Source organism: Vipera berus, assembly GCF_964194415.1.
Source record: "Vipera berus genome assembly, chromosome: 3".
NCBI lineage: Eukaryota > Metazoa > Chordata > Lepidosauria > Squamata > Viperidae > Vipera > Vipera berus.
Window position 1 is genome coordinate 120,082,700 of NC_138204.1, and position 25,953 is coordinate 120,108,652.

General features: G+C 41.8%; 3 protein-coding genes across 3 annotated transcripts; all 3 read right to left on the reverse strand.

Moving 5' to 3' along the window:
- Positions 1 to 196: 196 nt before the first annotated feature.
- LOC308665436 (protocadherin beta-16-like) lies at positions 197 to 2,641 on the reverse strand (the record flags this gene model as incomplete). The annotated part of the gene is made up of 1 exon (XM_081323468.1): positions 197 to 2,641. The coding sequence occupies one exon, from the start codon at positions 2,639 to 2,641 to the stop codon at positions 197 to 199; it is 2,445 nt and encodes an 814-aa protein (XP_081179594.1).
- Positions 2,642 to 5,325: 2,684 nt separating this feature from the next.
- LOC308666657 (protocadherin beta-16-like) lies at positions 5,326 to 7,782 on the reverse strand (the record flags this gene model as incomplete). Its single annotated transcript, XM_081325551.1, has 1 exon — positions 5,326 to 7,782. One exon carries the CDS (start codon positions 7,780 to 7,782, stop codon positions 5,326 to 5,328), a length of 2,457 nt encoding a protein of 818 aa, XP_081181677.1.
- A 9,567-nt stretch (positions 7,783 to 17,349) lies between these two features.
- On the reverse strand, positions 17,350 to 25,204 carry LOC308666658 (uncharacterized protein; the record flags this gene model as incomplete). The annotated part of the gene is made up of 2 exons (XM_081325552.1): positions 17,350 to 19,806; positions 22,781 to 25,204. The coding sequence occupies 2 exons, from the start codon at positions 25,202 to 25,204 to the stop codon at positions 17,350 to 17,352; spliced, it is 4,881 nt and encodes a 1,626-aa protein (XP_081181678.1).
- Positions 25,205 to 25,953: the final 749 nt, after the last annotated feature.

Below are 25,953 nucleotides of genomic sequence, written 5' to 3' on the forward strand. Positions count from 1 at the left end.
CAGCACATTATATTATCAAATGTTTGCTAAAGGAGTAGCTGTTAACCAAGCACTGACTGACTCTCTATAAAAGAATTGTGATGTATGCTCTCAACTAACGTTAAAGTAAAATTGCCTGTTTTTTAAATAAATAATCAGCATGGAGTTCAAGAATAACTGAAACAAACAGAGGGAGAATAAATAGAAAGAGGCTGAATTAATTGCATGTTTTCCTCACCTCTTTCGTTGTGCCATTAACTGCAACCTGCTTAGATAAATCTTCGGGGCCAGAAGAAGTCCAGTGGTTGCCGGGGATGTTTACTTCTCCCACAGGGCAGGACAGGACAGGAAGGAGGGGTCTGAGAAATCGGAACTCGCTACTTAAGGATCCACCAGTCAAGCAAACATCATAACGGTAAGTCCTGGGCAGCGACCCATTCGGTGAATCTGCAGAGTTCTCTTGGGCCTCAGCAGTGGCAGGTGGGAAGTGAGGAACAGCTGCAGTAAAGTGGCTTTGGGAGTCCTTCTTGAGGGTTTTGACCACAATAAACACAACAATACAGACCAGGAACACAAAGGAGACAGCAGCCAAGCAGATCACCAAATACTTGGTCAAGGTTTTGTCTTCTTCCGGTTCTTGCACACTCACATCCACCCTCCTCAGGAAGGGATCCGAAAAGCCATCCACAAGAAGGACATTAAGCATCGCCGTGCTGGTCTGTGGAGGAAGACCGTTGTCTCTGACCAGCATCACCAGCCTCTGCTTGTTTGTGTCTCGCTCATTCAGGGCTCTCCTGGTTTTCACTTCCCCATTCTGTGCTCCTATGCTGAAAAGGGCTGGGTCCGTGGCCTTCAGCAATTCATAGGAAAGCCAAGAGTTTTGGCCAGAATCTGCATCCACGGCAACCACCTTGGTGACCAGATAGCCGGCCTCGGCTGACTTGGGAAGCAGCTCATTGCATGGAGATGTGTTGTTCTGCAGGGGATACAGGAAGAAGGGAGCATTGTCGTTTTCATCTATGATGTGGATGCGGACAATCACTTCTGAGCTCAGGGAAGGAGAACCACCATCAGATGCCCTCACAGTCACTCTGAAGCCTCTTATCTGCTCATAGTCCAGGGATCGGAGGGCATACAGGTTTCCAGTTTCAGAGTTGATTGAAATGAAAGGGGGCAAAAGGCCATCAGCCTTCCTAGGCAGAACTGAGTATGTCACTTTAGCATTCTGCTTTGTGTCCAGATCCACAGCGTGGACTGAGCCGATGAGCAAGCCTGGAATATGATTTTCCCGGATCTGCATGTCATATGAAGGCTTTTCAAAAAGAGGAGGGTTATCATTGACATCGGAGATCTGAACATTAATGAGTCTTGTTGAAGTGAGCCTAGGAGAGCCACTGTCAATGGCTGTGATGGTGATGTTGTACTCAGTGACGGTCTCTCTGTCGAGGGGACTTTGGAGCACAAGCTGATAAAAGTTGTTTGTGGTGCCTTTGAGCACAAAAGGAAGGTTCATCTCCACGGAGCAGACCGTTTTGCTGTTGTCTCCAGAGTCTTGGTCTCTAACACTGAAGAGGGCCACCATTGTGTCTGGGGGAGAGTCCTCCTTTAAAGTGCTGATCAGAGATATGATAGACACTTCTGGGGGGTTGTCATTCACATCTTCAACCTCTATTAGTATCTTGCACTGACCTGTAAAACCCCCTCCATCTGTTGCTCTGATTTTCATGTTATAGCTTTTTTCTTTTTCATAATCAATCTGACCCCAAACAGTGATTTCACCAGTAACTTCATTTAAATAGAAGAAGCTGTTTATTCTTTCTGGCACTTGATGGAATGAGTAGAGAATCTGTGCATTTGAACCCAAATCCAGATCTGTGGCTTCCACCGTAATCACAAGAGTGCCCTTGTGGAGATTTTCCTTTATTCTTGTCTTATATTCAGACTTGCTAAACAGAGGAAAGTTATCGTTATTATCCAGAACATTGATATTAATATGAACTGTGCCGGTTTTCTTTGGAACCCCTCCATCAATAGCCATTAGAGTCAATCCAAGGTGTGGCATCTTCTCCCTATCTAATGTTTTCTTCAAAACAAGATATATATTATCACTTTCGTCTTCATTCTTATGTACTTCAAGCTGAAAATGCTCATTGGGATTAAGAGTATAGTTTTGGATGCTATTATCTCCTAAGTCATCATCCTGGGCTAATTCCAAGGGAAATATCATACTTATAGGACTATTTTCAGAAATGTCCAGTACCACTTCATTTTTCCAAAATTTGGGGGCATTGTCATTCACATCTTCTATCTTGATTTCAATATTAAAGAAATCTAAGGGGTTTTCCAAAACAAGCTGAGATAGGAGTACACAAGGATCATTCTGGCCACACAAAGCTTCTCTGTCTATTTTATCCTTAACCAACAGATTCCCAGTCTGAATATCAAGGTGGAAGTATTCCTGAGTGCCCTCAGCAACTAAATGTGCTCTGCGGGTTGAGAGCTCCCCTGCTTTCAGTTTCAATTCCTTGACCACATTAGCCACCAGAAACCCCTTTTTCTTTTCTTCAGGGACAGAAAAGCGAATTGAAGCACACATTACTCTAAGGAATGAGAAAGAGAGAAGGACATACAGACCTTGTCTTTTCCAAAAGCAAGTCTCCATGATTCCAGCCTGTCTTCCTTGCAGGCTCAAATTCTGCCCAACAGTCAGTCTGTCTTCCCTTCCTTCCTTTATGATTTAGTTGTGCAAATCATTTTCAATTGTTCAGTCTTTTGCCATTTTATAATCTGCATATGTCTCATCGCAAAAAGAGTCAGATACCTTTTGTTCAATTTTGTATTACTGTCTGCCCTGATACTGAGGAAGCAGAACAGAACTGAATTTCTTTGTTAATATCGCCACCATGTGGTGAACTAGGCAAAAATTCTATTTCCATTGTTTAGACACTACTTGCATTAAATCTATTTTTATCTATCCAATAGCAGATTATTTTATGATTTAATTATATAGAAAAAGAAAAAGAGTGACTGTATGCACAAAAATTATTGATAAAGGGTATAATCCAGTTCTTTCTCCTATTGGTATATTATGATTTATCAATTGTTCATATCCTATGATTTATTATTGTGTCTTATGATTTATTATCTGAGTTATGTCTTTGTTGTTTCTATGTACTCTTGATAGCTGATTTACTGTGGACAAATTCCTTCTGTGTCCAATCACACTTGGCCAATAAAGAATTCTACTCTATTCTGTTATTTCTATTCTGTTCTGTTATTTCATTTGCTACTATGTTTTCCCAATTTTTGTTTGTGTGGGTGCATGTGCAAGAGAGAGAGAGACAGAGTCAGAGTGTATTGCAGGAAAAACAAAAGGCACAAATGCAGTACAGATTGGGTAAGACCTGGCTTAAAAACAGCATTGTGAAAGGGACCTTAGACTCCTAGTGGATGACCACTTGACTATGAGCCAATAGTGTGCAGCAGCAACCAAAAAAGCTAATACAATCCTGGGTTGTACAAACAGAGGCATAGAATCTAGATCATGCAAAGTACTAGTACTGGTTTACAAAGCCCTAGTAAGACCACACCTGGAATACTGCAGCCAATTTGGGTCACCATATCACAAAAAAAAAACGTTGAGAGTTTGGAAAAAAACTCAAAGAAAAGCAACCAAGATGATCAAAGGCCTGGAGGCTAAAACATATGAAGAATGGCTGCAGGACTTGGGTCTGGCTAGTCTAAAGAAAAGAAGAAATAGGGGAGACATGATAGCAGTGTTTCAGTATCTGAGGGGCTGCCACAAGGCAGAAGGGGTCAGGTTGTTCACCAGAGCACCAGAAAGGAGAAACAATGGTTGGAAACTGATCAAAGAGAGAAGCAACTTGGAATTACGGAGAAACATCCTGATAGTGAGGACAATCAACCAGTGGAACAAGCTTACCTCCAGAAATCCTGGGCACTCCATCACTGGAGATTTTAAAGAAAAAACTAGACAATCACCTGTCTGAGATGGTGTAGATTCTCCTGCTTAAGCAGGGGACTGGACTAGAAGACCTCCAAGGTCCCTTCCAGCTTCTATTCTATTCTATTCTATTCTATTCTATTCTATTCTATTCTATTCTATTCTATTCTATTCTATTCTATTCTATTCTATTCTATTCTATTCTATATGAGAGAGAGAGAGATTTGCCCAAGATCACCTTTCTACCTTACTGTTTCAGAAAAGCAATTGTTTGTTACATTCCTTTCTGGGTGTCTTTACCACACACTTCCCCAAATCCTGACCTGCTTAAGCGTTAAATCACTTGTATCACTTTCCACCAATCAGAGTTAAGCCTTGATCATGAGTTGCATTATAAACCCTTCTGTTTCTAATCAATGTGCTCAAATTTCATTTAAATAATTTTTCACTCAGTCCACATTCCTTCCCTCAAGCACCCATTGAACCTCCTGCAAAATTTTATTTTTTATTTATAAAATTCATTAGAGTGGCATGGTAGCCTAGAAGTGAAGATGCTTGCCTCCCATTTGGAAGGTTGATAGTTCAATGCTAGGCAGTGACAAATGTTTCTCTGTCGGGGCACAAAGAGAAAATATCTGCTGCAAACTTTGAGTAGGTGTCAGGAAGGGCATCTGGCCAGCAAATGCTCAGCTGCATTCAGTCACCCCAATGTTGTCCCAAATCAAGGGATTACACAGTCGTAAAAAGAAAAGAAAAAACCATAGAAATAAATAAACAAATTTTATTGGCTGCTGTCTTACCACAAGGTAACTGAGCCGAGGTGGCATAGTGGTTAGAATGCGGGAGTTCTGCTGGTTGCCAGCAATTCAGCAGTTTGACTCTCACCGGCTCAAGGTTGACTCAGCCTTCCATCCTTCTGAGGTCGGTAAAATGATAACCCAGATAGGGAACAATATGCTGACTCTGTAAACTGCTTAGAGATGGCTATAAAGCACTGTGAAGTGGTATATAAGTCGACGTGCTATTGCTACCTATTGCTAACTCTTGGTAGCTTTCAATTATATATTGCCCATGCCACAACATGCTGCACCAGCTGTAGCTTCCAAATTTCAAACACCTTGCAAATTGTTTCCTTTCTGGAAAATTGTAGTGTTTTCTTTTAGGGCAATATGTATTTCATAACTTCTCACCTACCAAATTACATATGACAGTGCAGGATAAATACCCACGTAGAAATTAAAATACATGTAAAACCAATACAAATTTGTCAGTACATGACCCTAAAAGAACTAGTTCTCTGGAAATTCATGGTAATGTACTTTATTAGACACTCTTCCATTTTTAAAAATTAATTATTTCTGAATCATTCAAACAAAGTAAATTTATAAATTAATTGCAATAGTAATTATTCTCACCTGGGATATGTCCTCTCTTTCCTCCAATTGATTAGGAAGATCATGGCAATCATTTCTACTCTGTGGATTCAGCAGAGTTTTTCGATGCTCCATAGTAAAAACAGGAAAGAAAGGCCTAAGGAACTTGAACTCACTGCTCAGAGATCCATCTGCTAAGCATACCTCATAGCTGAAGGCCTGGGAAGGTGTCCCAGTGTTAGGATTCACACACTTGTCTTGTGAACTTGGTCCCACGGGGAAATTAGATGTAGAATGAGAACTTCCTGTGAACTTCCTTCGCTTCTGAAACTTGGTGGCAATAAACACCATGACAGAAAGCAGAAAAATGGATGAGATGGCAACCAAGCAAATAATCAAATACATGGTTAGAGTATGATCTCCCTCCTGCGGGACTTCGCCCTTAGGATTATCCATACTTTTCATGTACGGATCAGAGAAGCCGTCCACTAGAAGAATTCTTAGGGTCGCAGAGGCAGACTGAGGCGGATGCCCATTATCCCTAACTGCTACAATAAGAGTATGTTTGAAACTGTCTCGGCTATTCACCGGCCTCGTGGTTTTCACTTCCCCATTCTGAGTCCCAACAGCGAAGAGACTTGGATCTGTGGCCTTCAGCAATTGATAGGAAAGCCAAGAATTCTGCCCTGAATCCCTGTCCGCTGCCACCACTTTGGTGACCAGGTAGCCTGTCTCTGCTCCCCTGGGAACCAGCTCCTTTGATGGAGAAGTGCTGTTCTGAAGGGGGCAGAGGACAAAGGGGGCATTGTCATTCTCATCTCTGATAAGAACTCGGACCGTGGTTTCTGAGCTCAGTGGAGGTGAGCCTTTGTCCACAGCCCTCACCATCACCTGGAAATCTTGTATATCCTCATAATCCACAGATCGGATGGCATACAGGTTCCCAGTTTCGGAGTTGATGGAGATGTAAGAAGATACAGGGACATCCCTGATCTTCCCAGGCAAAAGCCAATAGGTCAGTTTGGCATTTTGTTCTGTGTCCACATCCACAGCACGGACTGATCCAATGAGAAGTCCTGGAATGTTGTTTTCTCTCAAGTGCAAATTGTAGAAAGATCTTTCAAACATTGGAGGGTTATCATTGACGTCTGAAAGTTGAATGCTAATAACTGTCTTGGAAGTGAGTCTGGGAGAACCTTGGTCAGTGGCTGTGATGGTGATGTTATATTGTGACATTTGTTCTCTGTCCAGTGGCTGTTGAGTCACAAGCTGGTAATAATTGTTCTCAGTCAGTTTTAGTATAAAAGGCAGGTTTTTATCAGTGTTGCAGCTAGTTCTGCCATTGTCTCCAGAGTCTTGATCTCTGATGCCAAAAAGTACCACCAGCGTTTCTGGGGGAGAATTCTCTGGTAAAGGATTAGTGATGGATGATACAACTATTTCTGGAGCATTGTCATTCTCATCTTCAATGTCAACAAGAACTTTACAGTAAGTGGAGAGTCCCCCTCCATCTGTGGCTTTGATGTTGAGTTCATAATTATGATTTTCTTCATAATCAATTTTCCCTACAAGTGTAATTTCCCCAGTATGGTTGTTTAAGCTGAATGATCGAAGCACATCTGCTGGTGCTTGGCTAAAAGTGTAAATGATGTGAGCATTGGATCCAATATCTTTGTCAGTGGCTTCAACTTTAGCAACCAATGAACCTGGATGACTATTTTCCATCAACTGCACTTTATAGACTGCTTGTGCAAATTCGGGCATGTTATCATTGTTATCCAGAATATCAATAATTATCTGTGCTGTGCCAGTTCTCCTTGGGATCCCTCCATCCACAGCTTCCAGAGTGAGAATAAACTGAGGGATCACCTCGCGGTCTAATGGTTTTGCCAAAAGCAGTTCTGCATATTTGCTGCCATCGTTTTTACTTTGTACATTCAACTTAAAATATTCACTTGTGCTAAGTATATAGTTCTGGATAGCATTTTTTCCTTTATCTAAATCTTGTGCTTTCTCCAAAGGAAAACGTGCATTTATGGGCGTCTGTTCAGGTATTTCAAAAAGGAATTGATTCTGAGAGAATGTAGGGGAATTATCATTGACATCTTCTACTTGAACTTCAATTTTGAACACTTGCAAAGGATTTTCCAGCAAAATTTCAGAGAATAGAGTACAAGGATCAGTCAGACCACACAAAGCTTCTCGGTCAATTTTATCCCTTAATATTATATTCCCAGAGTGAGGATCCAGCTGGAAATCCTGCCTGGAACTCTTAGAAATCAACTGTGCTCTGCGAACAGAGAGCTCCTTCACATCTACCTTCAAATCTTTTAGCACATTTGCTACTATTAATCCAGCTTTCTTCTCCTCAGGCACTGAATAGTGGAACGGTTCACACAACATACCAGAGCTACACAGAGAAATAAAGAACAAGACCACTTGCCTGCTAGGAGGAGATACTTCCATTTTCTCAGACTCTTTCTGGGAATATGATTCTTCGTAAAGCAGCTGCTACAATTTCTGTTATAGTTGTTATCAGAATCCAACAGGAGTTATTTTTTGGTATTCATGCTGGAATATTTTCTTCGGAAATTTCTCATGGTTTAAACTGAGAGCTGTTGCCTTTTGTTCTGAGATTCCTTTGTCTAATGACTAGGTCATCCTGAAATAAATGAATCTCTCTTTTTACTGTTTGGTGCAATAGCACCACCTTGTGTGTAAAGTAAAATGGAGCACTGAGTTTATGAAACTCCTTTGAAAAGAGCATTTATTAGAGTATGGAATAGTGCGCGCTTTGTTTCAAAAGAACAAAATGCTCCTCCTGTATACGTTCTTGGTGTCCTCTGTCATAGCAAGACAATATACTAACAGCTTTCAGTCTAAATAAAAAGGATTCCTCCTGAAATGTAAGAGCTTTAACTTTTGGTATGATTGTGACGTGAATGTATGTATAAGTATGTGCATACAGTTAAGTATCCAGAGGAAGTTCATTTGTGTGTTATATTTTTACTAGCACCTTTTCATGTCCTGAGTTACAATGACTGTGTAGGTAGGTCATACCTTGAAACAATCATGATTTTCACTTCCACTCATATCTATACATTTCATAATTCCTTTCAGAAGAAAATTAAGCAACCAGGAATCTAAATTAAAAAGTCTCCACTGCTGCCACTGCATTGTTTCATTTTTCATATTACTTTGTAGAGGTTTTTACCTCTCTTGTTTATCTGTTTTGTTTTGGATCTTTTTTTTTCATATTTTTGTGTCAACTATCACATAAACAGAAGAGAAGAACAGGAATGAAAAACTGACTATCATATTAGACCAATTTGGAAAAGGGATGGAAACTCTATTTTTATATTTCATATCTAAAAATTCAGAAATTTTCAATGTATCTTTGAAGCTGAAGTGTAGACACGCAACCTGTGTCACATTCAAATTTCCAGAGGTATAGCTTTAATATTCTATCTTGCAAAGATTTTAGGGCTATCACCTTAAGGATGAACAGATTTAATGTTGTACACCCTTTCATGACTTTGAGCTGTCTTAATCAGCTGCATGGAGTGGAGGCTTTTTTTATAATAATAGGCTGCCTGTGTGGCAAACCAAATAACAATTGCAAAGGGCATTTTCCTTGGAACAGCTTACATTGTGCAATGAAATCCTTAACACCATCAAACAACCTCTACTTATCCCAGCTCCTTGGGAGGGACACAACAGTGAATAAAACTGCTAAATCCAGTCTAATTGTCTAGCTGCCAATTAGACTGCAAAAGTGATAATAATATCAAGAAAAGAATCTTTCAAGTTTGTTATTGCACTGATTCTCCTGACAACTATACTGAAAAATTTAGGCCATAGTTATTAAAATCCAAAATATTTGCCAGACTATCCCATCTCCTTTACATGGATGATATGAAGCTGTATAGAAAACCACTATCTGAAATAGAATCATAATTCAATTCTGTCCATATGTAAGATCAAGACATTGGAATGAAATTTGGGCTCAACTAATGTTCCACCCTCACCAGCAACAGGGCAAAATGGTGAAAACTGAGGGAATCAAGATGCCTTATACTGTAGAAACAACATCAAGAGTCTGGAGGACGATGGTCACTACAAATACCTGGGCATCCTTCAAGCTGAGCATCTTCCAAGCACACTGAAATTAAGAAGAAGATCAGAAGGGAATACATCAAGACAGTGAAGATTTTAAAGCCTAAATTCAGTGGAGGAAATACCTTCAAGTTATTAACACCTGGGCAATGCCAATCATTTAATACACACACTTGGAATAGTGGATTGGACTCAAGCAGAACTAAAAGCCCTGGCTAGGAAGACCAGAAAAATAATGACAATGAATTATGCCCTGCATCCACACAGTGACATTGACAGACTCTACGTACCAAGAAAATAGGTGGGTGTGGAATGCTGCAAGTACACTAGATAGCTGAAGAAGGAAAAGGGGCATTGGAAGAATATCTGAATAACAATGAAAAAGATGCACTAACAAAATACAAAACCCGCAAACAGAAATAGTGTCAACTCCACAATGAACCTGGCTGAAGCCATCTTGCTCTCTCTAGGTTGCCCTAAGCATGGGAGGAGGGAAGTGGAGGTTTTTTTCATAGTCTAAACAATTCTCTACCCCTTGGGAAACAAGGTCATTTAAAATGGTCGGATTGGGGTTTGGGTTTTCTGTTAGAAAGCTCGCCAAAATATTCTATTGGGAAATATAGTTAATTGCCTAGTATTGGGGTGGGAAGTTTAACTTTGTAATAGCCTAACTCTTTGGAGGAAATTTCAGACTTGGTTTCACTTTTGATTGTGCTGATACTTTGTAACCAATAAACATGTTCTTCAATGAAGCATCTAGCCTCGGAGTTCTGATTAATTTTTCGCCTCTATCGGAAACATGACATTAAACCAATTCTCCTAAAATCTTTTACTTTGGGTTCTGAGCCCCAGTCACCTACCCACTACTTTTGAGAGGATGGCAAACACTCAGGGGAGAAGCCGTGATGGAGAAGAAGGGAGAATTGGCCGCTGGCCTCAATGTGGTTCTGGCTGCTGGAGAACAGGCTACTGTTCAAGCGTAGAGCAAGACCGAAAACCCACATAATTCTACCTGAGTAGTTGGGACAGCAAGAAGGGATCCTGACCTTTGAGGAGCTTTGCTGCTCCGAGGTGGCTCACCAGCAATGGATCATCCCCAAGGCTGCCAAGGCGGAATTTCCTCTGATTTCATCCCACAGCCTTTGATCGCTTGCACTGAGGAAGGTGAAAAGGCCAACTGGATGGGATGATTCTGGAGAGTGGAGATACCTGACAGCCATCCACGGCCACTCAGTTGAGAGATTGAGAGAGACGTTTGACTGGCTTGAGGTTGGGGAGATGGACCTGATTGCTCACTCTGTGATCTCTGCCGGATGGGACACTAGATGCTCATCGATACTCCTCCTTCCTCATCGGAGCCCAAGCCCAGTTGCAATGGCCAGGCCAGCTTTCCCACAACCTCAGCCAGCTTCAGCATTGAGCCCAGCACCTAGATGAAGTCCCAAGAGAGACCAGTGCCCCGCAAGCCCAGGAGCCCAGCTGAGGGAGTTCCAGCTCCTTATTACAGCAATGAGGAGGGAGAAGATGACCTGATGGTAAGTCAACCCATTCTATCTTTCGCAATCTCCGCCAAAACCATAGCACTCAAGATGGGTGTCCAAGCAGTTTTAAATATCCTAATTGACTCAGGTTGCACCAGATGCTTAACCAATCTCCCTACAGTACTAAAGTTAGGGATCCATGCCAGGCTAATGTCCCTGGCCATGAAATTTGAACAGGCAGGTGGGTCTCTTATCGGAGGTGCCCCTGCCACACACCTGACCATAGGGAGACACTGGGAAATTATCCATTTGTGGTGGTTCCTAAGATGACTGAGGCTGTAATTCTGAGGTTGGCCTGGCTCAATAGGGGGCGTCCCATGATTTGGTGGGAGGATGGAGTTAGGACTCTAAGGTTAGCAATGGGACCCCTTCCACCCATATTGACCAGTGAAGTACAGGGGCCTGCTGCAACCGAGACCCAAGGAATTCTTGTGACTCAAAAAGCCATCATAGAGCATGTACCAGGAAGTCAACTGATACTGAGCGAATATCGAGACTTGGTAGAGGTATTTAGTGAAAATGAATGTGATGTGCTCCTCCCATACCAGGTGACTGACTGTGCCATTGAAATCCTCACACTGAAGGAGACTTCCAGTTTGCCACGGCAACCACGGACGTCTGGGAGATGAGCTTCATCTCCCACATCCAGTTTCGCATCGCTGGGGGGGGAGCTGAAAAGGGTCAAAAGTCGCCCCGTAGAAGCGACCAGCAAGGAGGGGCCCTCACTGGATCACAGGTGAACGGTAGCTCTCCTGCTAGAGCTAGCGAAACCCTCCAAACCGGCAGATGAAAGACCGGCCATAGAAATATGGCTTGTCACTAGCCTGTAGACAGCCGAAGTCACACTCACCATCTGGCAACTTCAAAGCAGTGTGGAAAGAACTGGGTAATATCTACATCTCTTAAATCCTAATTGCTTATTTGTACCTATTCAAGCTGCTAAAGTACTTTCTCCCCTGTGGTGAGGGAAGGGTGGGGTTTCAGTCCTCCCTCCAGACATAGCGGTGATCTATGACTCAGTGGTGTTTCAAACGTTGAAAAAATAATTGGATCCTAATTGGGAATCTATTTCCTAAAATTGGTGGATTAAAAGACTCTTTATTCTCTATTTCCTATTTTTCTTCAATTTTTATTCTCTATTTTTATCAGGGCTTTTTTTCTCATAGAACGCTCAGAACGGAGTTCCGGCACCTTTTTTGGATGGAACCTTGTAGGGTAGGCAAGGCAGGTTCTATGACATGTGTGAGTTCCGGCACCTTTTTCTTTTACAAAAAAAGCACTGATTTTTATTGAAGATCTGGGTTTTTTCTTTTAAAATAGAAGAAAAAACTGAAAAGATCAAAATAACTTTGAAGAGACATCTTGTGGCTAAATTTGATACTGTAATCTATTATTGTGCAAGAGACTTGGCTGACAGCTCAGAAAAAAGATAAGACACATGTAATGTTCAGAAACTCAGCTGCGCTTTTTATTTACTGGATTTTTTGAATGTAATGCCTTTTAGTTTAAATATACTATTATGGAAGAAGAACAGGACTGGATTTTCCTTATGGAAGAAGAGCAGGATCAAACTCTTTGTTTGTTAAAAGAGATTATTCAAACCTTATTCACAGAGAGGGCCTCCTCAGGGTGCCACCGGTCAGAGAATGTCGGCTGGTGACCCACAGAGGGAGAGCATTCTCGGTGGGTGCGCCAATCCTTTGGAACCGCTTACCAGCTGAAATCCGGATGGCCCCTGACCTTCGCTCCTTCCGGCGTGATCTAAAAACTTATCTATTCCAACAAGCCGGCCTGGCCTGATGGATTTGGGTTTTAAAATTTTCTCACTTTATTGCTTTATTGTATTCTTACTTTATTGCTCTGTACACCGCCCTGAGTCCTCCGGGAGAAGGGCGGTATATAAAACAAACAAACAAACAAATAAATAAATAAATAAATAAAACTGGTGATAAAATAAGAAACTACAGAAAAAAACCAGAAGACAGCCTAGATATGCAAAAGCAAATTATGTCTATAATTATAGGATCACTTATGCAGGATACTACAGAAAAAATGGAACAATTAAATATCAAGACAGAAGATTCAACTGCTCAACAAATACAGACAATGGAAAATACAGAAAAGAAACTGACAAAAGGGAAAGAGGTAAAGATTTCCTATATAAAACAGAAGGAGCCTGAGGATATAAAAGGAAAACAGATGGAAAAGAAGATAAACAGGTCAAGACAAATAGGTCAAAATGGAAAACCAAGGTGAAGACCTGCTGGATCTGCTAGTCTTCTTAACAAAATGGCAACTGGATGGTTTTCTCAACACCAAATAATAGATACAACAATCCAAGGAGATTTGCCCGATGACCCAAAAGCAAGGATGTGGAAGAAATCCTCACAGTGACATTGACAGACTCTACGTCCCAAGAAAATAGGTGCAGATTAAGGAGGGGGATCAATGGGAAACAAGTTTCAATAGCCTCTGGGAAGTTTCCAGTTCAGGGTTATGCCTTTCGGTCTACAAGGAGCCCCTGCCATATTCATGCAATTTATCAATCAAGTAACGCATGATCATTTGTTCAAGGGGGTCTTAGTCTACCTTGATGATATCCTTATTTATACCAAGACCATGCAAGAGCATGTCAAATTAGTGTGTGAAGTACTCAAGAAGCTGCTGAGAGGTAAACTTTATGCTAAGCTCTCTAAATGTGAATTCCATCAGCTCCACCTCGACTACCTAGGGTACAGAATTTCCAGTGAAGAGGTGGATATGGACCCTGCCAAAGTTAAGGCAGTGCTGGAATGGCAGCCCCCACTGACCCATAAGCAGCTTCAAAACCCTTCTAGGATTCGCAAATGTTTACCGGCAATTAATTCCCTCGTTCACTAAGATAGCTTTGCCAATCACTGAGCTACTGAAAACTGGGAAAGGAGGGCAAAAGCCCCGACCTTGTCAACCGTTACATTGGTCTATGGAATGCCAAGCAGTGTTTGAGCATTTAAAGAGACTGTTTGGAGCCGAACCTGTTCTCAAACATCCTGACCATGAGGAGCAATTCATCATCCAAGCTGATACTAGTGATGTAGCCATGGAAACAGTACTCCTACAAAGAAACCAAAAGGGGACCTACAATCCTGTGCCTACCCTTCTAGGAAACTGACAGACATTGAGAGGCAATGGGATGTTTGGCAGAAAGAGGCTTTTGCAGTCAGATGGGTGCTGCTAACTTGGGGCCACTTCCTTGAGGAGAGCAAAGTGCCTTTTGAAGTATGGGCTGATCATAAAAATCTAGAAATGCTGAAAACCCCTCAAAAGTTGTCCCCTAAACAAGTACGATGGGCATAATATTTTAACTGTTTTAACTTTACTTTGAAGTACTTCCCTAGAGGGAAGAAATTTTTGGCTGATGACTTGTCAGAATGCCCCAATTCAAAAGACTATCATTCTGCTACCGCAATCAGTTTCTCATGTGTTCACAAGGGGTCAGAAGCAAAAGCAATCTATTGAGGCAGAAATCCACATGACCCAAAAGCTCAGGGAAGAATTAAAGACTGATACCTGGTTCCAGGAGAATAAAACCCTGTTGACCTATCGCAATGGTTTTGCCAGTTTCCCTTTGAATTCAAGCCCTTCAACGTAGTCACGATGCCAAGCAGGCTGGCCATTTTGGATTTTTAAAGACATTGCACTTAGTCTGGTGGCAGGTTTGGTGGCCAGGGATGAAAAAAGACACTGAAAGCTATGTAAAGACCTGTGCCACTTGTGCAGCCATGAAGAAATGCCCTGGCAAGCCCCCAGGGTTATTGCAACTGGTAACAGAACCATCCCAACCCTGGGAGGAGATAGCCATGGATTTTATTGTTGAATTACCAGAAAGTAAGGGAAATACGGTAATCTGGATTGTCATTGATCTCTTTTCAAATCAAGCCTATTTCATTGCCTGCTCAAGGCTCCCCTCCACTCAGAAATTAACCAAGCTGTTCCTGAAACACATCTGCTGCCTCCACGGAGTGTCAAAAAGGTTAATATCGGATAGGGGGATCCAATTTACTGCAAGGTTCTGGAGAGACTTTGTCAAGCTAATTGGGTCCATTCAAGAGCTCTCATTGGCTTTTCATCTGAGCACTAATGGATTGGCTGAACATGTGAACGCAATGGTGGAACAATACTTCAGATTTTACATTTACTACAACAGACTAATTGGGCTGACCTCCTGCCTTTTGCAGAGGTGGTATATAATAATACAGTACACAGCAGCACTGGAGTTACCCCATTCAAAATCGCTACTGGCCGAGAAATTGTTCCCATGCCTGAATATCCACAAGTACCCCCGTCTTGCAAACCTTAGACCATTGGGTGACATCATGGCAGGGTGTTTGGGCTAATGTAAATAAAACATTAGCCCAAGCCACAAAAATGTATAAAGAGCAAGCTGATGAGAAGCGATCCTCTCAGAGGCCATTTTATGTGGGGGAGAAAGTCTACCTATCTACCAAATATTTAAGACTTAAATTACCTAGCAACAAATTAGGACCTAAATTCCTTGGTCCCTTTCCCATAACTAAAATTATAAATCCTGTTATAGTTGAGTTGAAACTCCCTTGGTTATTAGGGAAATTCACCCTGTTTTCCATTGCAGTTTGCTAAAGCGTGCCAGGAATCCCTAAGAAGACACCGGGTCCCATTTTAGTTGAAGGGGAAGCCCATTATGAAATCAAACACATTTTCGATTCTAGTTTGTATAAAGGAAGTTACACTACTTAGTGCAGTGGAAAGGTTATCCATTATCGGAAGCTACGTGGGTGAAAAGTGCGGACATTAAGACAGACTGACTAATATGGCGATTTTATGATAAACATTCTCAGATTCCTATTTTTTGTTTTTGTTTTTCGTGCAGGATTTGCTTTCTCTTCAGGGCAGGGTTGACAAACTGCCAGCCCGCAGGCCGGTTGCATCATGCAGAGGCCGCAACCACTCCAGCTCCGGCAATGCAAAAAAAATCACGATATGTTGCAACACGTTATATGACACGGCGAGTTTGACACCCGTGCTTTAGGGGGTCTGACTGTCAACTGTACAACAAACCTGGCTCAAGACATCTTGCTTGTTCTAGGTTGCCATAGACATGGGAGGAGGGAAATGGAGGGGTTTGTACTTGTATCACTCCAAAATACTGCTATTCTTTATCGCTCATATATATCTACATGTACATGTATATTATGATATATCTAGATCCATTCTCCTCTTTGACCTTGATAATTTTATGAAGGAAATCAGTCCTGCAATCACATTTGTTATGTTTAATGCCATTAATTACCCTAATAGCTATTGTTTCCAGATCTCTCCCTTCTCCCCCATAGATGTCACTATATATTTTTTTCTTCCTGGATCAGTATTAAAAGTGGATGCACCCAAAACATGGATTGATCAGAGAATATGATAATATCATTGATCAATTGATATATGTTTTTGAGCATATACAGTATTTTGGATATACCTTATAATATGAAAATCTGAAGAAGCTAAAATAAGATTTATTTAAAAAAAGATAATATTATTTGAATGCAGTCAGATCATCATACAAGTTCCCTAAATGCAATATTGGCAAGAGAATCTTTGAATTCTTTAAGGCCAGCAGGCAGGGAAGTGGCCACTGCTGGGTGGGAGAGGGAGTGAGCGGATGCACAGAAACCCATGGCGGGGCTTGGGGTACCTACTGCTATGTGAGGGAGGGTGCACCTCTGGCCAGGGAAACTTAGTATGAATGCAGTTCAAAGAGGCTCTGCAATTGGCAGGGAAGGCCCAGTGTGAGCACAGGAGGGCTGGGAATAGATGGTGCTGGGTTGGGGAGGGTGCACAAGAGTGCAAATGGCCAGGAGAACAGTGAGGCCCGGGGAGAGTGTGCAAGTGTGTGTGGGTGATTGGCAAGGTGCAGCGTGACTGCAGAGAGGCTGGGGGAATGTATGCAGCCAGGCAAGACTTACCCGAGCAGATTGCAACCCTCCCTGCCAGCTTCCCTATTGAAACTGCTTGTTGGAAACCTGCACTGAACGTTGCGAATTACATGACCATGGGATGCAGATCCATCCTAAGTGTGAGCTGGTTGCCAAATGCCCAGATCAGAATCAAGTGATCAGGGAGGATCCAGGACAGCTGGAAGGCCTAGGACCAGTCATAACTACCACCCAGCGCATTATAATATCAAATGTTTGCTAAAGGAGTAGCTGTTAACCAAGCACTGACTGACTCTCTGTAAAAGAATTGTTATGTATGCTCTCAGCTAACATTAAAGTAAAAATGCCTGTTTTTTAAACAAATAACCAGCATGGATTTCAAGAATAACTGATAGAGTAAAACAAACAGAGGGAGAATAAATAGAAAGAGGTTAAATTAATTGCATGTTTTTCCTCACCTCTTTTATTGTGCCATTAACTGCAACCTGCTTAGATAAATCTTCGGGGCCAGAAGAAGTCCAGTGGTTGCCTGGGACGTTTACATCTCCCACAGGGCAGGACAGGACAGGAAAGAGGGGCCTGAGAAATCGGAACTCACTACTTAAGGATCCACCAGTCAAACAAACATCATAACGGTAAGTCCTGGGAAGCGACCCATTCGGTGAATCTGCACAGTTCTCTGGGGCATCAGGTGGGAAGTGAGGAACAGCTGCAGTAAAGTGGCTTTGGGAGTCCTTCTTGAGGATTTTGACCACAATAAAGACAACAATGCAGACCAGGAACACAAAGGAGACAGCAGCCAAGCAGATCACCAAATACTTGGTCAAGGTTTTGTCTTCTTCCGGTTCTTGCACAGTGACATCTGCCCTCCTCAGGAAGGGATCCGAAAAGCCATCCACAAGAAGGACATTAAGCATCGCCGTGCTGGTCTGTGGAGGAAGACCGTTGTCTCTGACCAGCAACACCAGCCTCTGCTTGATTGTGTCTCGCTCATTCAGGGCTCTCCTGGTTTTCACTTCGCCATTCTGTGCTCCTATGCTGAAAAGGGCTGGGTCTGTGGCCTTCAGCAATTCATAGGAAAGCCAAGAGTTTTGGCCAGAATCTGCATCCACGGCAACCACCTTGGTGACCAGATAGCCGGCCTCGGCTGACTTGGGAAGCAGCTCATTGCATGGAGATGTGTTGTTCTGCAGGGGATACAGGAAGAAGGGAGCGTTGTCGTTTTCATCTATGATGTGGATGCGGACAATCACTTCTGAGCTCAGGGAAGGAGAACCACCATCAGACGCCCTCACAGTCACTCTGAAGCCTCTTATCTGCTCATAGTCCAGGGATCGGAGGGCATACAGGTTTCCAGTTTCAGAGTTGATTGAAATGAAAGTGGGCAAAAGGCCATCACCCTTCCCAGACAGAACTGAGTAAGTCACTTTTGCATTCAGCTTTGTGTCCAGATCCACAGCGTGGACTGAGCCGATGAGCAAGCCTGGAATATTATTCTCTCGGATCTGCATGTCATATGAAGACTTTTCAAAAAGAGGAGGGTTATCATTGACATCGGAAATCTGAACATTAATCAGTCTTGTTGAAGTGAGCCTAGGAGAGCCGCTGTCAATGGCTGTGATGGTGATGTTGTACTCAGTGACGGTCTCTCTGTCTAGGGGACTTTGGAGCACAAGCTGATAAAAGTTGTTTGTGGTGCCTTTGAGCACAAAAGGAAGGTTCATCTCCACGGAGCAGACCGTTTTGCTGTTGTCTCCAGAGTCTTGGTCTCTAACACTGAAGAGGGCCACCATTGTGTCTGGGGGAGAGTCCTCCTTTAAAGTGTTGGTCAGAGATATGATGGACACTTCTGGGGGGTTGTCATTCTCATCTTCAACCTCTATTAGTATCTTGCACTGACCTGTAAAACCCCCTCCATCTGTTGCTCTGATTTTCATGTTATAGCTTTTTTCTTTTTCATAATCAATCTGACCCCAAACAGTGATTTCACCAGTAACTTCATTTAAATAGAACAAACTGTTTATTCTTTCTGGCACTTGATGGAATGAGTAGAGAATCTGTGCATTTGAACCCAAATCCAGATCTGTGGCTTCCACCTTAATCACAAGAGTGCCCTTAGGGAGATTTTCCTTTATTCTTGCCTTATATTCAGACTTGCTAAACAGAGGAAAGTTATCATTACTATCCAGAACATTAGTATTAATTTGAACTGTGCCGCTTTTCTTTGGAACTCCTCCATCAATAGCCATAAGAGTCAATCCGAGGTGTGGCATCCTCTCCCTATCTAATGTTTTCTTCAAAACAAGATATATATTATCACTTTCGTCTTCATTCTTCTGTACTTCAAGCTGAAAATGCTCATTGGGATTAAGAGTATAGTTTTGGATGCTATTGTCTCCCAAGTCTTCATCTTGGGCAGGTTCCAAGGGGAATGTTGTACTTATAGGACTATTTTCAGGAATGTCCAGTACCACTTCGTTTTTCCAAAATCTGGGGGCATTGTCATTCACATCTTCTATCTTGATTTCAATATTAAAGAAATCTAAGGGGTTTTCCAAAACAAGCTGAGATAGGAGTACACAAGGATCATTCTGACCACACAAAGCTTCTCTGTCTATTTTATCCTTAACCAACAGATTCCCAGTCTGAATATCAAGGTGGAAGTATTCCTGAGTGCCCTCAGCAACTAAATGTGCTCTGCGGGTTGAGAGCTCCCCTGCTTTCAGTTTCAATTCCTTAAGCACATTAGCCACCAGAAACCCCTTTTTCTTTTCTTCAGGGACAGAAAAGCGAATTGAAGCACACATTACTCTAAGGAATGAGAAAGAGAGAAGGACATACAGACCTTGTCTTTTCCAAAAGCAATTCTCCATGATTCCAGCCTCTTCCTTGCAGGCTCAAATTCTGCCCAACAGTCAGCCTGTCTTCCCTTCCTTCCTTATGATTTAGTTGTGCAGATCATTTTTATTTGTTCAGTCCTTTGCCATTTTATAATCTGCATGTCTCATCGCAAAAAGAGTCAGATTGCTTTTGTTCAATTTTGTTTTACTGTCTGCCCTGATACTGAGGAAGAAGAACAGAACTGAATTTCTTTGTTAATATCGCCACCATGTGGTGAAGTAGACAAAAATTCTATTTCCATTTTAGACACTACGTACATTAAATCTATTTTTATCTATCCAATAGCAGATTATTTTATGAACTATCTAATTATATAGAAAAAGAAAGAGTGACAATCTGCAAAAAATTATTGATAAAGGGTATAATCCAGTTCTTTCTCCTATTTGCATATTATGATTTATCAATTGTTCATATCCTATGATTTATAAATGTATATTATGATTTACTGAGTTATGTCTTTGTTGTTTGTATGTATTCTTGACAGCTTATTTACTGTGGACAAATTCCTTCTGGGTCCAATCACACTTGGCCAATAAAAATTTCTACTCTATTCTGTTATTTCTATTCTGTTCTGTTATTTCATTTGCTACTATGCTTTCCCAATTTTGGTTGTGTGGGTGCATGTGCGAGTGAGTGAGTGAGTGAGAGAGAGAGAGAGAGAGAGAGAGAGAGAGAGAGAGAGAGAGAGAGAGAGAGAGAGAGAGAGAGAGAGTGTCATTGCAGGAAAAACCAAAGTCATGAATACAGTACAGATTAGGTAAAACCTGGCTTAAAAACAGCAACTGTGAAAGGGACCTTGGAGTCCTAGTGGACAATCACTTGACTATGAGCCAGTAGTGTGCAGCAGCAACCAAAAAAGCTAATACAATCCTGGGTTGTATAAACAGAGGCATAGAATCAAGATCATGCAAAGTACTAGTACCGCTTTACAAAGCCCTAGTAAGACCACACCTGGATACTGCAGCCAATTTTGGTCACCATATCACAAAAAAAATGTTGAGAGTTTGGGAAAAACTCAGAGAAAAGCAACCAAGATGATCAAAGGCCTGGAGGGTAAAACATATGAAGAATGGCTGCGGGACTTGGGTTTGGCTAGTCTAAAGAAAAGAAAAAATAGGGGAGACATGATAGCAGCGTTTCAGTATCTGAGGGGCTGCCACAAGGCAGAGGGCGGCAGGTTGTTCACCACAGCATCAGAGGGAAGGATGAGAAACAATGGTTGGAAACTGATCAAACCTGGAATTAAGGAGAAACTTCCTGATTGTGACGACAATCAACCAGTGGAACAGCTTGCCCCCAGAAATCGTGGGCACTCCATCACTGGAGATTTTTAAGAAAAGACTAGACAATCACCTGTCTGAGATGGTGTCGATGGCTCTATTCTATTCTATTCTATTCTATTCTATTCTATTCTATTCTATTCTATTCTATTCTATTCTATTCTATTCTATTCTATTCTATTCTATTCTATTCCCAAATCCTGACCTGCTTAAGCGTTAAATCACTTGTATCACTCTCCACTAATCAGAGTTAAGCCTTGATCATGAGCTGCATTATAAATCCTTCTGTTTTTAATCAATGTGCTAAAATTTCATTTAAATACTTTTTCACTCAGTCCACAACCCTTCCCTCACACACCCATTCAACCCGCTGCAAAATTTTATTTTTTATTTATAAAATTCATTAGAGCGGCGTGGTGGCTTAGAAGTGAAGATGCTTGCTTCTCATTCAGAAGGTTGATAGTTCAATCCTAGGCAGTGACGAATGTTTCTCTGTCGGGGCACAAAGAGAAAATATCTGCTGCAAACTTGGAGTAGGTGTCAGGAAGGGCATCTGGCCAGTAAATGCTCAGCTGCATTCAGTCACCCCAACCTTGTCCCAAATCAAGGGATTACACAGTCGTAAAAATAAAAAAAAAACATAAATAAATAAATAAAATTTATTGGTTGCTGTCTTACCACAAGGTAACTGAGCCAAGGTGGCACAGTGGTTAGAATGCAGGAGCGCAGCTAATTCTGCTGATTGCCAGCAGTTCAGCAGTTTGATTCTCACTGGCTCAAGGTTGACTCAGCCTTCCATCCTTCCAAGGTCGGTAAAATGATAACCCAGATTGGGAACAATATGCTGACTCTGTAAACTGCTTAGAGATGGCTATAAAGCCCTGTGAAGTGGTATATAAGTCTATGTGCTATTGCTACCTATTGCTAACTCTTGGTAGCTTTCAATTATATATTATTATAATTATATATTGCCCATGCCACCACATGCTGCACCAGCTGTAGCTTCCAAATTTCAAACACCTCACAAATTGTTTCCTTCCTGGAAAATTGTAGAGTTTTCTTTTAGGGCAATATGTATTTCATAACTTCTCACCTACCAAATTACATATGACAGTGCAGGATAAATAGTAAGGTAAAGGTAAAGGTTCCCCCCACACATGCATGCTAGTCGTTTTCCGACTCTAGGGGCCGGTGCTCATCTCCGTTTCAAATCCGAAGAGCCAGTGCTTCTCCGAGGATGTCTCCATGGTCATGTGGCCGGCATGACTAAATGCCAAAGGCGCACGGAACGTTGTTACCTTCCCACCATAGTGGTCCCTATTTTTCTACTAGCATTTTTATGTGCTTTCGAACTGCTAGGTTGGCAGAAGCTGGGACGAGTAACAGATGCTCACTCTGTTATGCGGCACTCGGGATTCGACCCGCCAAATTGCCGACCATCTGATCAACAAGCACACTGAGCCACTGCGTCCCTAGCAGGATAAATACCCATGTATAAATTAAAATACATGTAAAACCAATACAAATTTGTCAGTACATTAACTTCAAAGAATTAATTCTCTGGAAATTCATGTTAATGTACTTTATTAGACACTCTTCCATTTTTAACAAAAATTAATTATTTCTGAATCATTCAAACAAAGTAAATTTATAAATTAATTGCATTAATAATTATTCTCACCTGGGATATGTCCTCTCTTTCCTCTAATTGATTAGGAAGATCATGGCAATCATTTCTACTCTGTGGATTCAGCAGAGTTTTTCGATGCTCCATAGTAAAAACAGGAAAGAAAGGCCTAAGGAACTTGAACTCACTGCTCAGAGATCCATCTGCTAAGCATACCTCATAGCTGAAGGCCTGGGAAGGTGTCCCAGTGTTAGGATCCACACACTTGTCTTTTGAACTTGGTCCCACGGGGAAATTAGATGCAGAATGAGAACTTCCTGTGAACTTCCTTCGCTTCTGAAACTTGGTGGCAATAAACACCATGACAGAAAGCAGAAAAATGGATGAGATGGCAACCAAGCAAATAATCAAATACATGGTTAGAGTATGATCTCCCTCCTGCGGGACTTCGCCCTTAGGATTATCCATACTTTTCATGTACGGATCAGAGAAGCCGTCCACTAGAAGAATTCTTAGGGTCGCAGAGGAAGACTGAGGCGGATGCCCATTATCCCTAACTGCTACAATAAGAGTATGTTTGAAACTGTCTCGGCTATTCACCGGCCTCGTGATTTTCACTTCCCCATTCTGAGTCCCAACAGTGAAGAGACTCGGATCTGTGGCCTTCAGCAATTGATAGGAAAGCCAAGAATTCTGCCCTGAATCCCTGTCCGCTGCCACCACTTTGGTGACCAGGTAGCCTGCCTCTGCTCCCCTGGGAACCAGCTCCTTTGATGGAGAAGTGCTGTTCTGAAGGGGGCAGAGGACAAAGGGGGCGTTGTCATTCTCATCTCTGATAAGAACTCGGACCGTGGTTTCTGAGCTCAGTGGAGGCAAGCCCTTGTCTATAGCCCTCACCATCACCTGGAAATCTTGTATATCCTCATAATCCACAGATCGGATGGCATACAGGTTCCCAGTTTCGGAGTTGATGGAGATGTAAGAAGATACAGGGACATCCCTGATCTTCCCAGGCAAAAGCCAATAGGTCAGTTTGGCATTTTGTTCTGTGTCCACATCCACAGCGCGGACTGATCCAATGAGCAATCCTGGAATGTTGTTTTCTCTCAAGTGCAAATCGTAGAAAGATTTTTCAAACATTGGAGGGTTATCATTGACATCTGAAAGTTGAATGCTAATAACTGTCTTGGAGGTGAGTCTGGGAGAACCTTGGTCAGTGGCTGTGATGGTGATGTTATATTGTGACATTTGTTCTCTGTCCAGTGGCTGTTGAGTCACAAGCTGGTAATAATTGTTCTCAGTCAGTTTTAGTATAAAAGGCAGGTTTTTATCAGTGTTGCAGCTAGTTCTGCCATTGTCTCCAGAGTCTTGATCTCTGATGCCAAAAAGTACCACCAGCGTTTCCGGGGGAGAATTCTCTGGTAAAGTATTAGTGATGGATGATACAACTATTTCTGGAGCATTGTCATTCTCATCTTCAATGTCAACAAGAACTTTACAGTAAGTGGAGAGTCCCCCTCCATCTGTGGCTTTGATGTTGAGTTCATAACTATGATTTTCTTCATAATCAATTTTCCCTACAAGTGTAATTTCCCCAGTATGGTTGTTTAAGCTGAATGATCGAAGCACATCTGCTGGTTCTTGGCTAAAAGTGTAAATGATGTGAGCATTGGATCCAATATCTTTGTCAGTGGCTTCAACTTTACCAACCAATGAACCTGGATGATTATTTTCCATCAACTGCACTTTATAGACTGCTTGTTCAAATTGGGGAACATTATCATTGTTATCCAGAATATCAATAATTATCTGTGCTGTGCCAGTTCTCCTTGGGATCCCTCCATCCACAGCTTCCAGAGTGAGAATAAACTGAGGGATCACCTCGCGGTCTAATGGTTTTGCCAAAAGCAGTTCTGCATATTTGCTGCCATCATTTTTACTTTGTACATTCAACTTAAAATATTCACTTGTGCTAAGTATATAGTTCTGGATAGCATTTTTTCCTTTATCTAAATCTTGTGCTTTCTGCAAAGGGAAACGTGCATTTATGGGAGTCTGTTCAGGTATTTCAAAAAGGAATTGATTCTGAGAGAATGTAGGGGAATTATCATTGACATCTTCTACTTGAACTTCAATTTTGAACACTTGCAAAGGATTTTCCAGCAAAATTTCAGAGAATAGAGTGCAAGGATCAGTCAGACCACACAAAGCTTCTCGGTCAATTTTATCCCTTAATATTATATTCCCAGAGTGAGGATCCAGCTGGAAATCCTGCCTGGAACTCTTAGAAATCAACTGTGCTCTGCGAACAGACAGCTCCTTCACATCTGCCTTCAAATCTTTTAACACATTTGCCACTATTGATCCAGCTTTCTTCTCCTCAGGCACTGAATAGTGGAACGGTTCACACAACATACCAGAGCTACACAGAGAAATAAAGAACAAGACCACTTGCCTGCTAGGAGGAGATACTTCCATTTTCTCAGCCTCTTTCTGGGAATATGATTCTTCGTAAAGCAGCTGCTACAATTTCTTTTATAGTTGTTATCAGAATCCAACAGGAGTTATTTTTTGGTATTCATGCTGGAATATTTTCTTCGGAAATTTCTCAAGGTTTAAACTGAGAGCTGTTGCCTTTTGTTCTGAGATTCCTTTGTCTAATGACTAGATCATTCTGAAATAAATGAATCTCTCTTTTTACTGTTTGGTGCAATAGCACCACCTTGTGTGTAAAGTAAAATGGAACACTGAGTTTATGAAACTCCTTTGAATAGGGCATTTATTCTAGAGCAGGGGTAGGCAACCTTGGCTCTTTTGTGACTCGTGGACTTCAACTCCCAGGATTCCTGAGCCAGCCATGCTGAGGGGAAAGGGAGAGGTTTCCAAGCTGAGCCATGCTGGCTCAGGAATTCTGGGAGTTGAAGTCCACGAGTCATAAAAGAGCCGAGGTTGCCTACCCCTGTTCTAGAGTATAGAATAGTGTGTGCTTCTTTTCAAAAGAACAAAATGTTATACAGTCTTGGTGTCTTTTGTCATATCAAGATAATATATTAAGAGCTTTCAATTTAGAGAAAAAGGATTGTCCCTGGCTTGTATGAACCATGACTTTTGTTCTGATTGTGCTGTAATAGTATATAAAGAAACATCTGTGGAGATTCTCAGACATCCAGGTGACAGTTGTTTCAAAGGTGTTTTTTCAAAAGGCAACTGGAATGTTTTTTCCCTTG